The sequence below is a fragment of the Pseudophryne corroboree genome, chromosome 9, assembly GCF_028390025.1.
Source record: "Pseudophryne corroboree isolate aPseCor3 chromosome 9, aPseCor3.hap2, whole genome shotgun sequence".
NCBI classification, from domain to species: domain Eukaryota; kingdom Metazoa; phylum Chordata; class Amphibia; order Anura; family Myobatrachidae; genus Pseudophryne; species Pseudophryne corroboree.
Genome location: NC_086452.1, coordinates 386,098,691 through 386,113,876, shown reverse-complemented (window position 1 = coordinate 386,113,876; position 15,186 = coordinate 386,098,691). Strand labels below are relative to the sequence as shown.

Below are 15,186 nucleotides of genomic sequence, written 5' to 3'. Positions count from 1 at the left end.
GCGCGGCTCCGGGACCGAACATCAATGGCCGGTTCCATGCGGTCGATCCCTCTGGAGCTAATGGTGTCCAGTAGCCTAAGAAGCCCAAGCTACCACCAGTTAGGTAGGTTCGCTTCTTCTCCCCTTAGTCCCTCGTAGCAGTGAGTCTGTTGCCAGCAGATCTCACTGTAAAATAAAAAACCTAAAATATACTTTCTTTCTAGGAGCTCAGGAGAGCCCCTAGTGTGCATCCAGCTCAGCCGGGCACAAGAATCTAACTGAGGTCTGGAGGAGGGTCTTAGTGGGAGGAGCCAATGCACACCAGGTAGTCCTAAAGCTTTCTTTAGTTGTGCCCAGTCTCCTGCGGAGCCGCTAATCCCCATGGTCCTTACGGAGGCCCAGCATCCACTTAGGACGTCAGAGAAAGTAGGATATAACGAGTTGATGCAGTGCTAAGCTAATGGAGTGTTGTGTAGTTACTCAATATTCTAATGATATCAATCTTGTTTATGAAAAAGGTGCATGTACAATGTGAGTGATAACAGTAAGGTTTTACTTGGTAAACACAATACAACAACCAATAGGTATTGGAATTAAAATTAGGATACAATTCACTCAAGGTTTATGACATGTAAATAAAACATCTATATCTCCACTAGGCTGTAAATCACACCGATGTATGGTATAATTGGTAAATTAAGTTAAATTATGGATCAACATTAATCAATAGATTAATATTCCTGCACAATGAAGATTAATCTTCCTGTACGACGATCAACTTTATGCACATAAAGTTGACTTGCAATCTGAATGTTTATATATTAAAACAGCTGGGTCACAGCGCAAGGGTTTTTCTCTCAAGCTGGTTCACAGCCAACTTTACTGGATTTATACTCACTCACAGGGAGCATCGTGCAGGAAGATTAATCTACTGATTTATGTTGATTCATCATTTAACTTAATTTATCAATGATACCATACATCGGTGGGATTTACAGCCTAGTGGAGATAATAAGAATTTACTTACCGATAATTCTATTTCTCATAGTCCGTAGTGGATGCTGGGGACTCCGAAAGGACCATGGGGAATAGCGGCTCCGCAGGAGACTGGGCACAAAAGTAAAAAGCTTTAGGACTACCTGGTGTGCACTGGCTCCTCCCCCTATGACCCTCCTCCAAGCCTCAGTTAGGATACTGTGCCCGGACGAGCGTACACAATAAGGAAGGATTTTGAATCCCGGGTAAGACTCATACCAGCCACACCAATCACACCGTACAACTTGTGATCTGAACCCAGTTAACAGCATGATAACAGAAGGAGCCTCTGAAAAGATGGCTCACAACAACAATAACCCGATTTTTGTAACAATAACTATGTACAAGTAATGCAGACAATCCGCACTTGGGATGGGCGCCCAGCATCCACTACGGACTATGAGAAATAGAATTATCGGTAAGTAAATTCTTATTTTCTCTAACGTCCTAGTGGATGCTGGGGACTCCGAAAGGACCATGGGGATTATACCAAAGCTCCCAAACGGGCGGGAGAGTGCGGATGACTCTGCAGCACCGAATGAGAGAACTCCAGGTCCTCCTCAGCCAGGGTATCAAATTTGTAGAATTTAGCAAACGTGTTTGCCCCTGACCAAGTAGCTGCTCGGCAAAGTTGTAAAGCCGAGACCCCTCGGGCAGCCGCCCAAGATGAGCCCACTTTCCGTGTGGAATGGGCTTTTACAGATTTTGGCTGTGGCAGGCCTGCCACAGAATGTGCAAGCTGAATTGTACTACAAATCCAACGAGCAATCGTCTGCTTAGAAGCAGGAGCACCCAGCTTGTTGGGTGCATACAGGATAAACAGCGAATCAGATTTTCTGACTCCAGCCGTCCTGGAAACATATATTTTCAGGGCCCTGACTACGTCCAGTAACTTGGAATCCTCCAAGTCCCTAGTAGCCGCAGGCACCACAATAGGCTGGTTTAAGTGAAATGCTGAAACCACCTTAGGGAGAAATTGAGGACGAGTCCTCAATTCTGCCCTGTCCATATGAAAAATTAGGTAAGGGCTTTTATAGGATAAAGCCGCCAATTCTGAGACACGCCTGGCTGAAGCCAGGGCTAACAGCATTACCACTTTCCATGTGAGATATTTTAAGTCCACAGTGGTGAGTGGTTCAAACCAATGTGATTTTAGGAATCCCAAAACTACATTGAGATCCCAAGGTGCCACTGGAGGCACAAAAGGAGGCTGTATATGCAGTACTCCCTTGACAAACGTCTGAACTTCAGTAACAGAAGCTAGTTCTTTTTGGAAGAATATTGACAGGGCCGAAATTTGAACCTTAATGGACCCTAATTTGAGGCCCATAGACAGTCCTGTTTGCAGGAAATGCAGGAATCGACCCAGTTGAAATTCCTCTGTAGGGGCCTTCCTGGCCTCGCACCACGCAACATATTTACGCCAAATACGGTGATAATGTTGTACGGTTACATCCTTCCTGGCTTTGATCAGGGTAGGGATGACTTCATCCGGAATGCCTTTTTCCTTCAGGATCCGGCGTTCAACCGCCATGCCGTCAAACGCAGCCGCGGTAAGTCTTGGAACAGACATGGTCCCTGCTGGAGCAGGTCCTTTCTTAGAGGTAGAGGCCACGGGTCTTCCGTGAGCATCTCTTGAATTTCCGGGTACCAAGTCCTTCTTGGCCAATCCGGAGCCACGAGTATAGTCTTTACTCCTCTCCTTCTTATGATTCTCAGTACTTTTGGTATGAGAGGAAGAGGAGGGAACACATACACTGACTGGTACACCCACGGTGTTACCAGAGCGTCCACAGCTATTGCCTGAGGGTCCCTTGACCTGGCGCAATATCTGTCCAGTTTTTTGTTGAGGCGGGACGCCATCATGTCCACCTTTGGTTTTTCCCAACGGTTCACAATCATGTGGAAGACTTCTGGGTGAAGTCCCCACTCCCCCGGGTGAAGATCGTGTCTGCTGAGGAAGTCTGCTTCCCAGTTGTCCACTCCCGGAATGAACACTGCTGACAGTGCTATCACATGATTTTCCGCCCAGCGAAGAATCCTTGCCACTTCCATCATTGCCCTCCTGCTTCTTGTGCCGCCCTGTCTGTTTACGTGGGCGACTGCCGTGATGTTGTCCGACTGGATCAACACCGGCTGACCCTGAAGCAGAGGTCTTGCCTGACTTAGGGCATTGTAAATGGCCCTTAGTTCCAGGATATTTATGTGAAGTGACGTTTCCATGCTTGACCACAAGCCCTGGAAATTTCTTCCCTGTGTGACTGCTCCCCAGCCTCTCAGGCTGGCATCCGTGGTCACCAGGACCCAATCCTGAATGCCGAATCTGCGGCCCTCTAGGAGATGAGCACTCTGTAACCACCACAGGAGAGACACCCTTGTCCTTGGAGACAGGGTTATCCGCTGATGCATTTGAAGATGCGATCCGGACCATTTGTCCAGCAGATCCCACTGAAAGGTTCTTGCGTGGAATCTGCCGAATGGAATCGCTTCGTAAGAAGCCACCATCTTTCCCAGGACCCTTGTGCATTGATGTACTGACACTTGGCCTGGTCTTAGGAGGTTCCTGACTAGGTCGGATAACTCCCTGGCTTTCTCTTCCGGGAGAAACACCTTTTTCTGTACTGCGTCCAGAATCATCCCTAGGAACAGCAGACGTGTTGTCGGAATCAGCTGCGATTTTGGAATATTTAGAATCCATCCGTGCTGTCGTAGTACTACTTGAGATAGTGCTACTCCGACCTCTAACTGTTCTCTGGACCTTGCCCTTATCAGGAGATCGTCCAAGTAAGGGATAATTAAGACGCCTTTTCTTCGAAGAAGAATCATCATTTCGGCCATTACCTTGGTAAAGACCCGGGGTGCCGTGGACAATCCAAACGGCAGCGTCTGAAACTGATAGTGACAGTTCTGTACCACAACCTGAGGTACCCTTGGTGAGAAGGGCAAATTGGGACATGGAGGTAAGCATCTTTGATGTCCAACGACACCATATAGTCCCCTTCTTCCTGGTTCGCTATCACTGCTCTGAGTGACTCCATCTTGAACTTGAACCTTTTTATGTAAGTGTTCAAGGATTTCAGATTTAAAATGGGTCTCACCGAGCCGTCCGGCTTCGGTACCACAACAGCGTGGAATAATACCCCTTTCCCTGTTGTAGGAGGGGTACCTTGATTATCACCTGCTGGGAATACAGCTTGTGAATGGCTTCCAATACCGCCTCCCTGTCGGGGGGAGACGTTGGTAAAGCAGACTTCAGGAACCGACGAGGGGGAGACGTCTCGAATTCCAATTTGTACCCCTGAGATACTACCTGCAGGATCCAGGGGTCCACTTGCGAGTGAGCCCACTGCGCGCTGAAATTCTTGAGACGGGCCCCCACCGTGCCTGAGTCCGCTTGTAAGGCCCCAGCGTCATGCTGAGGACTTGGCAGAAGCGGGGGAGGGCTTCTGTTCGTGGGAAGAGGCTGTCTGCTGCAGTCTTTTTCCCCTTCCTCTGCCCCGGGGAAGATATGAGTGGCCTTTTGCCCGCTTGCCCTTATGGGGACGAAAGGACTGAGCCTGAAAAGACGGTATCTTTTTCTGCTGCGAGGTGACTTGGGGTAAAAAGGTGGATTTCCCAGCCGTTGCCGTGGCCACCAGGTCCGATAGACCGACCCCAAATAACTCCTCCCCTTTATACGGCAATACTTCCATATGCCGTTTGGAATCCGCATCCCCTGACCACTGTCGCGTCCATAATCCTCTTCTGGCAGAAATGGACATCGCACTTACTCTTGATGCCAGAGTGCAAATATCCCTCTGTGCATCTCGCATATATAGAAATGCATCCTTTAAATGCTCTATAGTCAATAATATATTGTCCCTGTCCAGGGTATCAATATTTTCAGTCAAGGAATCCGACCAAGCCACCCCAGCACTGCACATCCAGGCTGAGGCGATTGCTGGTCGCAGTATAATACCAGTATGTGTGTATATACTTTTAAGGATATTTTCCAGCTTCCTATCAGCTGGTTCCTTCAGGGCGGCCGTATCAGGAGACGGTAACGCCACTTGTTTTGATAAGCGTGTGAGCGCCTTATCTACCCTAGGGGGTGTTTCCCAACGCGCCGTAACCTCTGGCGGGAAAGGGTATAATGCCAATAACTTTTTAGAAATTAGCAGTTTTTTATCGGGGGAAACCCACGCTTCATCACACACCTCATTTAATTCATCTGATTCGGGAAAAACTACGGGTAGTTTTTTCACACCCCACATAATACCCTTTTTTGTGGTACTTGTAGTATCAGAAATGTTCAAAACCTCCTTCATTGCCGTGATCATGTAACGTGTGGCCCTACTGGAAAATACGTTTGTTTCCTCACCGTCGACACTGGAGTCAGTGTCCGTGTCTGTATCGACCTGAGGTAACGGGCGCTTTAGAGCCCCTGACGGTGTTTGAGACGCCTGTACAGGTATTAACTGATTTGCCGGCTGTCTCATGTCGTCAACAGTATTTTGTAAAGTGCTGACACTATCACGTAATTCTTTCCATAAGACCATCCAGTCAGGTGTCGACTCCTTAGGGGGTGACATCACTAACACAGGCAATTGCTCCGCCTCCACACCATTTTCCTTCTCATACATGTCGACACAACGTACCGACACACAGCACACACACAGGGAATGCTCTGATAGAGGACAGGACCCCACTAGCCCTTTGGGGAGACAGAAGGAGAGTTTGCCAGCACACACCAGAGCGCTATATATATACAGGGATAACCTTATATAAGTGTTTTTCCCTAATATAGCTGCTGTATATATTAATATGCCAATTTAGTGCCCCCCCCTCTCTTGTTTTACCCTGTTTCTGTAGTGCAGGACTGCAGGGGAGAGTCAGGGAGCCTTCCTCCAACGGAGCTGTGAGGAAAAAATGGCGCCAGTGTGCTGAGGAGATAGGCTCCGCCCCCTTTTCGGCGGCCTTTCTCCCGCTTTTTTATGTAAAAATTGGCAGGGGTTAAATGCATCCATATAGCCCAGGAGCTATATGTGATGTATTTTTTGCCAAAAAAGGTGTTTTTATTGCGTCTCAGGGCGCCCCCCCCCCAGCGCCCTGCACCCTCAGTGACCGGAGTGTGAAGTGTGCTGAGAGCAATGGCGCACAGCTGCAGTGCTGTGCGCTACCTTATTGAAGACAGGACGTCTTCTGCCGCCGATTTTCCGGACCTCTTCAGTCTTCTGGCTCTGTAAGGGGGCCGGCGGCGCGGCTCTGGGACCCATCCATGGCTGGGCCTGTGATCGTCCCTCTGGAGCTAATGTCCAGTAGCCTAAGAAGCCCAATCCACTCTGCACGCAGGTGAGTTCGCTTCTTCTCCCCTTAGTCCCTCGGTGCAGTGAGCCTGTTGCCAGCAGGTCTCACTGAAAATAAAAAAATAAGATTTTACTTACCGATAAATCTATTTCTCGGAGTCCGTAGTGGATGCTGGGGTTCCTGAAAGGACCATGGGGAATAGCGGCTCCGCAGGAGACAGGGCACAAAAAGTAAAGCTTTTTCCGATCAGGTGGTGTGCACTGGCTCCTCCCCCTATGACCCTCCTCCAGACTCCAGTTAGGTACTGTGCCCGGACGAGCGTACACAATAAGGGAGGATTTTGAATCCCGGGTAAGACTCATACCAGCCACACCAATCACACCGTACAACTTGTGATCTAAACCCAGTTAACAGTATGATAACAGCGGAGCCTCTGAAAGATGGCTTCCTTCAACAATAACCCGAATTAGTTAACAATAACTATGTACCATTTATGCAGATAATCCGCACTTGGGATGGGCGCCCAGCATCCACTACGGACTCCGAGAAATAGATTTATCGGTAAGTAAAATCTTATTTTCTCTATCGTCCTAGTGGATGCTGGGGTTCCTGAAAGGACCATGGGGATTATACCAAAGCTCCCAAACGGGCGGGAGAGTGCGGATGACTCTGCAGCACCGAATGAGAGAACTCCAGGTCCTCCTTAGCCAGAGTATCAAATTTGTAAAATTTTACAAACGTGTTCTCCCCTGACCACGTAGCTGCTCGGCAAAGTTGTAATGCCGAGACCCCTCGGGCAGCCGCCCAAGATGAGCCCACCTTCCTTGTGGAGTGGGCCTTTACAGATTTAGGCTGTGGCAGGCCTGCCACAGAATGTGCAAGTTGGATTGTGCTACAGATCCAACGAGCAATCGTCTGCTTAGACGCAGGAGCACCCATCTTGTTGGGTGCATACAATATAAACAACGAGTCAGATTTTCTGACTCCAGCTGTCCTTGCAATATATATCTTTAATGCTCTGACAACGTCCAGTAACTTGGAGTCCTCCAAGTCACTTGTAGCCGCAGGCACTACAATAGGCTGGTTCAGATGAAATGCTGACACCACCTTAGGGAGAAAATGCGGACGAGTCCGCAGTTCTGCCCTGTCCGAATGGAAAATCAGATATGGGCTTTTGTAAGATAAAGCTGCCAATTCTGACACTCTCCTGGCAGAAGCCAGGGCTAGAAGCATGGTCACTTTCCATGTGAGATATTTCAAATCCACCTTTTTTAGTGGTTCAAACCAATGAGATTTTAGGAAGTCCAAAACCACATTGAGATCCCACGGTGCCACTGGAGGCACCACAGGAGGCTGTATATGCAGCACTCCCTTAACAAAGGTCTGGACTTCAGGGACTGAAGCCAATTCTTTTTGAAAGAAAATCGACAGGGCCGAAATTTGAACCTTAATAGATCCCAATTTGAGACCCATTGACAATCCTGATTGCAGGAAATGTAGGAATCGACCCAGTTGAAATTCCTCCGTCGGAGCACTCCGATCTTCGCACCACGCAACATATTTTCGCCAAATTCGGTGATAATGTTGCACGGTTACTTCCTTCCTTGCTTTAATCAAAGTAGGAATGACTTCTTCCGGCATGCCTTTTTCCTTTAGGATCCGGCGTTCAACCGCCATGCCGTCAAACGCAGCCGCGGTAAGTCTTGAAACAGACAGGGACCCTGCTGAAGCAAGTCCCTCCTTAGAGGTAGAGGCCACGGATCTTCCGTGATCATCTCTTGAAGTTCCGGGTACCAAGTCCTTCTTGGCCAATCCGGAACCACTAGTATCGTTCTTACGCCTCTTTGCCGTATAATTTTCAATACTTTTGGTATGAGAGGCAGAGGAGGAAACACATACACCGACTGGTACACCCAAGGCGTTACCAGCGCGTCCACAGCTATTGCCTGCGGATCTCTTGACCTGGCGCAATACCTGTCCAGTTTTTTGTTGAGGCGAGACGCCATCATGTCCACCATTGGTCTTTCCCAACGGATTACCAGCATGTGGAAGACTTCTGGATGAAGTCCCCACTCTCCCGGGTGAAGATCGTGTCTGCTGAGGAAGTCTGCTTCCCAGTTGTCCACTCCCGGGATGAACACTGCTGACAGTGCTATCACATGATTCTCTGCCCAGCGAAGAATCCTTGCAGCTTCTGCCATTGCACTCCTGCTTCTTGTGCCGCCCTGTCTGTTCACATGGGCGACTGCCGTGATGTTGTCCGACTGGATCAACACCGGTTTTCCCTGAAGCAGAGGTTCTGCCTGGCTTAGAGCATTGTATATTGCTCTTAGTTCCAGAATGTTTATGTGAAGAGACGTTTCCAGGCTCGTCCATACTCCCTGGAAGTTTCTTCCTTGTGTGACTGCTCCCCAGCCTCTCAGGCTGGCGTCCGTGGTCACCAGGATCCAATCCTGTATGCCGAATCTGCGGCCCTCTAATAGATGAGCACTCTGCAACCACCACAGAAGAGACACCCTTGTCCTTGGAGACAGGGTTATCCGCAGGTGCATCTGAAGATGCGACCCTGACCATTTGTTCAACAGATCCCTTTGGAAAATTCTTGCGTGGAATCTGCCGAATGGAATTGCTTCGTAAGAAGCCACCATTTTTCCCAGGACTCTTGTGCATTGATGTACAGACACCTTTCCTGGTTTTAGGAGGTTCCTGACAAGCTCGGATAACTCCTTGGCTTTTTCCTCCGGGAGAAAAACCTTTTTCTGAACCGTGTCCAGAATCATCCCTAGGAACAGCAGACGAGTTGTCGGCATTAACTGGGATTTTGGAATATTCAGGATCCACCCGTGCTGTTTTAGCACTTCTTGAGACAGTGCTAATCCCATCTCTAGCTGTTCTCTGGACCTCGCCCTTATTAGGAGATCGTCCAAGTATGGGATAATTAATACGCCTTTTCTTCGAAGAAGAATCATCATCTCGGCCATTACCTTTGTAAAGATCCGAGGTGCCGTGGACAATCCGAACGGCAGCGTCTGAAACTGATAGTGACAGTTTTGTACAACGAACCTGAGGTACCCCTGGTGTGAGGGGTAAATTGGAACGTGGAGATACGCATCCTTGATGTCCAAGGATACCATAAAGTCCCCCTCTTCCAGGTTCGCTATCACTGCTCTGAGTGACTCCATTTTGAACTTGAACTTCTTTATGTACAGGTTCAAGGACTTCAGATTTAGAATAGGCCTTACCGAGCCATCCGGCTTCGGTACCACAAAAAGAGTGGAATAATACCCCTTCCCTTGTTGCAGAAGAGGTACCTTGACTATCACCTGCTGAGAGTACAGCTTGTGAATGGCTTCCAAAACCGTCTCCCTTTCGGAGGGGGACGTTGGTAAAGCAGACTTCAGGAAACGGCGAGGTGGATCTGTCTCTAATTCCAACCTGTATCCCTGAGATATTATCTGCAGGATCCAGGGATCTACTTGCGAGTGAGCCCACTGCGCGCTGTAATTTTTGAGACGACCCCCCACCGTCCCCGAGTCCGCTTGAGAAGCCCCAGCGTCATGCTGAGGCTTTTGTAGAAGCCGGGGAGGGCTTCTGATCCTGGGAAGGAGCTGCGTGTTGCTGTCTCTTCCCTCGACCTTTGCCTCGTGGCAGATATGAATAGCCCTTTGCTCTCTTATTTTTAAAGGAACGAAAGGGCTGCGGTTGAAAAGTCGGTGCCTTTTTCTGTTGGGGAGTGACTTGAGGTAGAAAGGTGGATTTCCCGGCTGTAGCCGTGGCCACCAATCTGATAGACCGACTCCAAATAACTCCTCCCCTTTATACGGCAAAACTTCCATATGCCGTTTTGAATCCGCATCGCCTGTCCACTGTCGCGTCCATAAAGGTCTTCTGGCCGAAATGGACATAGCACTTACCCGTGATGCCAGTGTGCATATATCCCTCTGTGCATCACGCATATAAAGAAATGCATCCTTTATTTGTTCTAACGACAGTAAAATATTGTCCCTGTCCAGGGTATCAATATTTTCAATCAGGGATTCTGACCAAACTACCCCCGCACTGCCCATCCAGGCAGTCGCTACAGCTGGTCGTAGTATAACACCTGCATGTGTGTATATACTTTTTTGGATATTTTCCATCCTCCTATCTGATGGATCTTTAAGTGCGGCCGTCTCAGGAGAGGGTAACGCCACTTGTTTAGATAAGCGTGTTAGCGCCTTGTCCACCCTAGGAGGTGTTTCCCAGCGCTCCCTAACCTCTGGCGGGAAAGGGTATAATGCCAATAATTTCTTTGAAATTATCAGCTTTTTATCAGGGGCAACCCACGCTTCATTACACACGTCATTTAGTTCTTCTGATTCAGGAAAAACTATAGGTAGTTTTTTCATACCCCACATAATACCCTGTTTAGTGGTACCTGTAGTATCAGCTAAATGTAACGCCTCCTTCATTGCCAAAATCATATAACGTGTGGCCCTACTGGAAAATACGGTTGATTCGTCACCGTCACCACTGGAGTCATCGCCTGTGTCTGGGTCTGTGTCGACCGACTGAGGCAAAGGGCGTTTCACAGCCCCTGACGGTGTTTGAGTCGCCTGGACAGGCACTAATTGATTGTCCGGCCGTCTCATGTCGTCAAACGACTGCTTTAGCGTGTTGACACTATCCCGTAGTTCCATAAATAAAGGCATCCATTCTGGTGTCGACTCCCTAGGGGGTGACATCCTCATATTTGGCAATTGCTCCGCCTCCACACCAATATCGTCCTCATACATGTCGACACACACGTACCGACACACAGCAGACACACAGGGAATGCTCCTAACGAAGACAGGACCCACTAGCCCTTTGGGGAGACAGAGGGAGAGTTTGCCAGCACACACCAAAAGCGCTATATATATATCAGGGATAGCCTTATAATAAGTGCTCCCTTATAGCTGCTTTGTTATATCAAAATATCGCCATAAATGTGCCCCCCCCTCTCTGTTTTACCCTGTTTCTGTAGTGCAGTGCAGGGGAGAGACTTGGGAGCCGTCCTGACCAGCGGAGCTGTGAGAGGAAATGGCGCCGTGTGCTGAGGAGATAGGCCCCGCCCCTTTTCCGGCGGGCTCGTCTCCCGCTATTTAGAAAAATTAGGCAGGGGTTAAATATCTCCATATAGCCTCTAGGGCTATATGTGAGGTATTTTTAGCCTTTATAGGTACTCATTTGCCTCCCAGGGCGCCCCCCTCCCAGCGCCCTGCACCCTCAGTGACTGCCGTGTGAAGTGTGCTGAGAGGAAAATGGCGCACAGCTGCAGTGCTGTGCGCTACCTTTAGAAGACTGCAGGAGTCTTCAGCCGCCGATTCTGGACCTCTTCTGATTTCAGCATCTGCAAGGGGGCCGGCGGCGTGGCTCCGGTGACCATCCAGGCTGTACCTGTGATCGTCCCTCTGGAGCTTGATGTCCAGTAGCCAAGAAACCAATCCATCCTGCACGCAGGTGAGTTGACTCCTTCTCCCCTCAGTCCCTCGCTGCAGTGATCCTGTTGCCAGCAGGAATCACTGTAAAATAAAAAACCTAGCTAAACTTTCTCTAAGCAGCTCTTTAGGAGAGCCACCTAGATTGCACCCTTCTCGGCCGGGCACAAAAATCTAACTGGAGTCTGGAGGAGGGTCATAGGGGGAGGAGCCAGTGCACACCACCTGATCGGAAAAAGCTTTACTTTTTGTGCCCTGTCTCCTGCGGAGCCGCTATTCCCCATGGTCCTTTCAGGAACCCCAGCATCCACTAGGACGATAGAGAAACCTACTTTAAACTTTTACACTAAGCAGCTCAGGAGAGCCCCTTAGCCTGCACCCGTCTCGTTCGGGCACAAAAATCTAACTGAGGCTTGGAGGAGGGTCATAGGGGGAGGAGCCAGTGCACACCAGGTAGTCCTAAAGCTTTTTACTTTTGTGCCCAGTCTCCTGCGGAGCCGCTATTCCCCATGGTCCTTTCGGAGTCCCCAGCATCCACTAGGACGTTAGAGAAATAGATGTTTTATTTACATGTCATAAACCTTGAGTGCATTGTATCCTAAATTTAATTCCAATACCTATTTATTGTTGTATAGTGTTTACAAAGTAAAACCTTACTGTTATCACTCACAGTGTACATGCACCTTTTTCATAAACAAGACTGATATCAATAGAATATTGAGTAACTACACAACACTCCATTAGCATAGCGCTGCATCAACTCATTATATCCTGCATTAAATAAGGTTGGTCACCTTAGCTGCAGCAGCTTGCTAGAACATTAAGTACTTAGTGAGCTGGAGGAACATAGATATATACAACTAAAGTGTTCACAGACTTTGGCTCACAGCTCCAGAGTATATCTTGTTAAAGCATGGAGCTAATCATCTATTTTTAACAACCAGTTTCCAATTTCACTGTAATAACAGTACTAAGGCATGAGTAGTATATGTACTAATAAACAATATGAAAACTACAACCTGTGCAACTAAATTGCACATATATATGTATCACGACCAAACACATTGCTGCTGCTATAGGGGAGACTACGTGTTGCACTCAGAATGTAGTATCTAGCATGTTTAGGCTTGTAGTGCAAAAGAACACAAATTCTCAAATTTGTTTGTACTTTAGCATTGGAACATGTTTTAGATTTGCTCACAGGAGCACAACCTCTAATTAATCCACCCATGTTTGTTATTGCAGTCCACAGCATTAAATATAAAGAATATGTAGCTAACAGACTCCAACCCTCTGCTCAAGCGCCTCCAAAGTTCACCAACACACTAATCAATTTGCCAAGTGGTCATAATCTACTGGGGGTATGTGAGAAGAGATAAAGAAACTCTGTATTACAGTGTGTTATCAGGTGCACATGGTATATCTAGCTTGATGCCTGAAAAACAAAAGAACGTAACACCTATATGGACCCAATCATAGTGTGTGACACATTTGAGGATAAAGATTCCGCACTGACCGCCTGCAGGAGGCACAACTTGGTCCAGCAGCTTCATACTCGTTTTTTTCCATATTTTCTTGATGACGGCTCTGAGCTCCTCATTGGCTTGTTCTAGATTACCTGCAGATTGAGGAGACAACATATGTATGGAAGATTGTGTAGATTATAAAGGGAGAAAGTGTAAAATAGTTGAAGTATTGGACCTTCGTGGATACCAGAAGGAATTGTAATACAGGTTGAGTATCCCTTATCCAAAATGCTTGGGACCAGAGGTATTTTGGATATCGGATTTTTCCGTATTTTGGAATAATTGCATACCATAATGAGATATCATGGTGATGGGACCTAAATCTAAGCACAGAATGCATTTATGCTTCATATACACCTTATACACACAGCCTGAAGTCAATTTTAGCCAATATTTTTTATAACTTTGTTCATTAAACAAATTGTGTCTACATTCACACAATTCATTTATGTTTCATATACACCTTATACACACGGCCTGTAGGTCATTTAATACAATATTTTTAATAACTTTGTGTCTTAAACAAAGTTTGTGTACATTGAGCCATCAAAAAACAAAGGTTTCACTATTTCACTCTCACTCAAAAAAGTCCGTATTTTGGAATATTCCGTATTTCGTAATATTTGGATATGGGATACTCAACCTGTACTTCAAATATGCTTTGGATGTAGCATGTCAAAAGGGACTTTCATGCTCTAAACCAGAGGTTCCCTGGAGGTTCAGCCCTTAAGGCATCCTAACAGTCCAGGTTTTAAGGAGATCCATGCTTGAGAACAGGTGACGTAGTGCCATGGTCAATTTTATTTAACTATCTGTGCTCAACAATTGATATCCTTAAAACCTTGACTGTTAGGGTACCTTGGGGACTAATGTTGGGATCCTAACTGAAATGGGTAAATCAAGGTTCCAGATAAATTCTGGGATCTGAACCATGGCTTGGTTTTCCTTCAAAATTCCTCTCTTTTGATGGTGTCCTTGGAAAAGGAGATTTATGGTAGACTTAAGATGGTTAAATCTCTTTCTGCAAGGTACACTGGGTTCCACAGGGAATACATCGGGGTGTAGAGATGGATCTTGATACAGAGGCACCAACAGGCTAAAGCTTTAGGCTGTCCCAGGATGCATTGCGGGGCCTTCTCTATATATCCCCGTCGCCAGGCACTGTGAGCTCAGTTTTAGTTAACCAGTCCAATGCAGAAGCAGGTAAAAGAGAAGGCAGATGTTAGTCACATAGAACCACATTCTCACAACAGCTTCTCCTGCTGACCAGCGGCTAATGCCATACAAACCCAAAGAAGCTAAGTGCATCAGGGTGGGCGGCCTGTGGAACCCAGTGTACCTCGCAGAAAGAGATTTAACCATGGTAAGTCTACCATAAATCTCCTTTTCTGCAGCAGGGTACACTGTGTTCCACAGGGAATACATCGTGGATGTCCTAAAGCAGTTCCTCAAGAAAGGGGACGCACTTAGCGGGTATGAGAATCCAGCGTCCAAAGGAAGGATCCTGGGAGGCGGAAGTATCAAAGGCATAGAACCTAATGAACGTGTTCACGGAGGACCACAAAGCTGCCTTGCACAATTGTTCTGCGGACGCGCCACGGCGGGCCGGCCAAGAAGGTCCATCAGACCGAGTAGAATGGGCCTTAATAGCACCAGGAGCCGAGAGCCCATCCTGCGCATAAGCTTGTGCAATCACCATTCTAATCTATCTGGCCAAGGTTTGCTTATTCGCAAGCCAGCCATGTGTGTGGAAACCAAAGAGTACAAAAAAGAGTACCTGACCTCCTGATAGAGTTAGTCCTCTCCACATAAACACGGAGAGCCCTTACCACATCCAAAGACTGCTCTTTGGAGAACAAGTCAGAAGAGATGAAGGCCGGAACCACAATCTCTTGCTTAAG

The 15,186-nt window shown here is 47.6% G+C and overlaps 1 protein-coding gene across 17 annotated transcripts in view; it reads right to left on the bottom strand.

The window, feature by feature from the left end:
* Positions 1-15,186, bottom strand: part of CACNA1D (calcium voltage-gated channel subunit alpha1 D) — a 923,074-nt gene that overhangs the window by 98,314 nt on the left and 809,574 nt on the right. For all 17 annotated transcript variants that reach the window (XM_063940823.1, XM_063940810.1, XM_063940825.1 and 14 more), the window contains one exon: positions 13,276-13,377. In XM_063940823.1, coding sequence (XP_063796893.1) covers positions 13,276-13,377 — 102 coding nt within the window. The remainder of the gene's footprint in view (positions 1-13,275; positions 13,378-15,186) is intronic.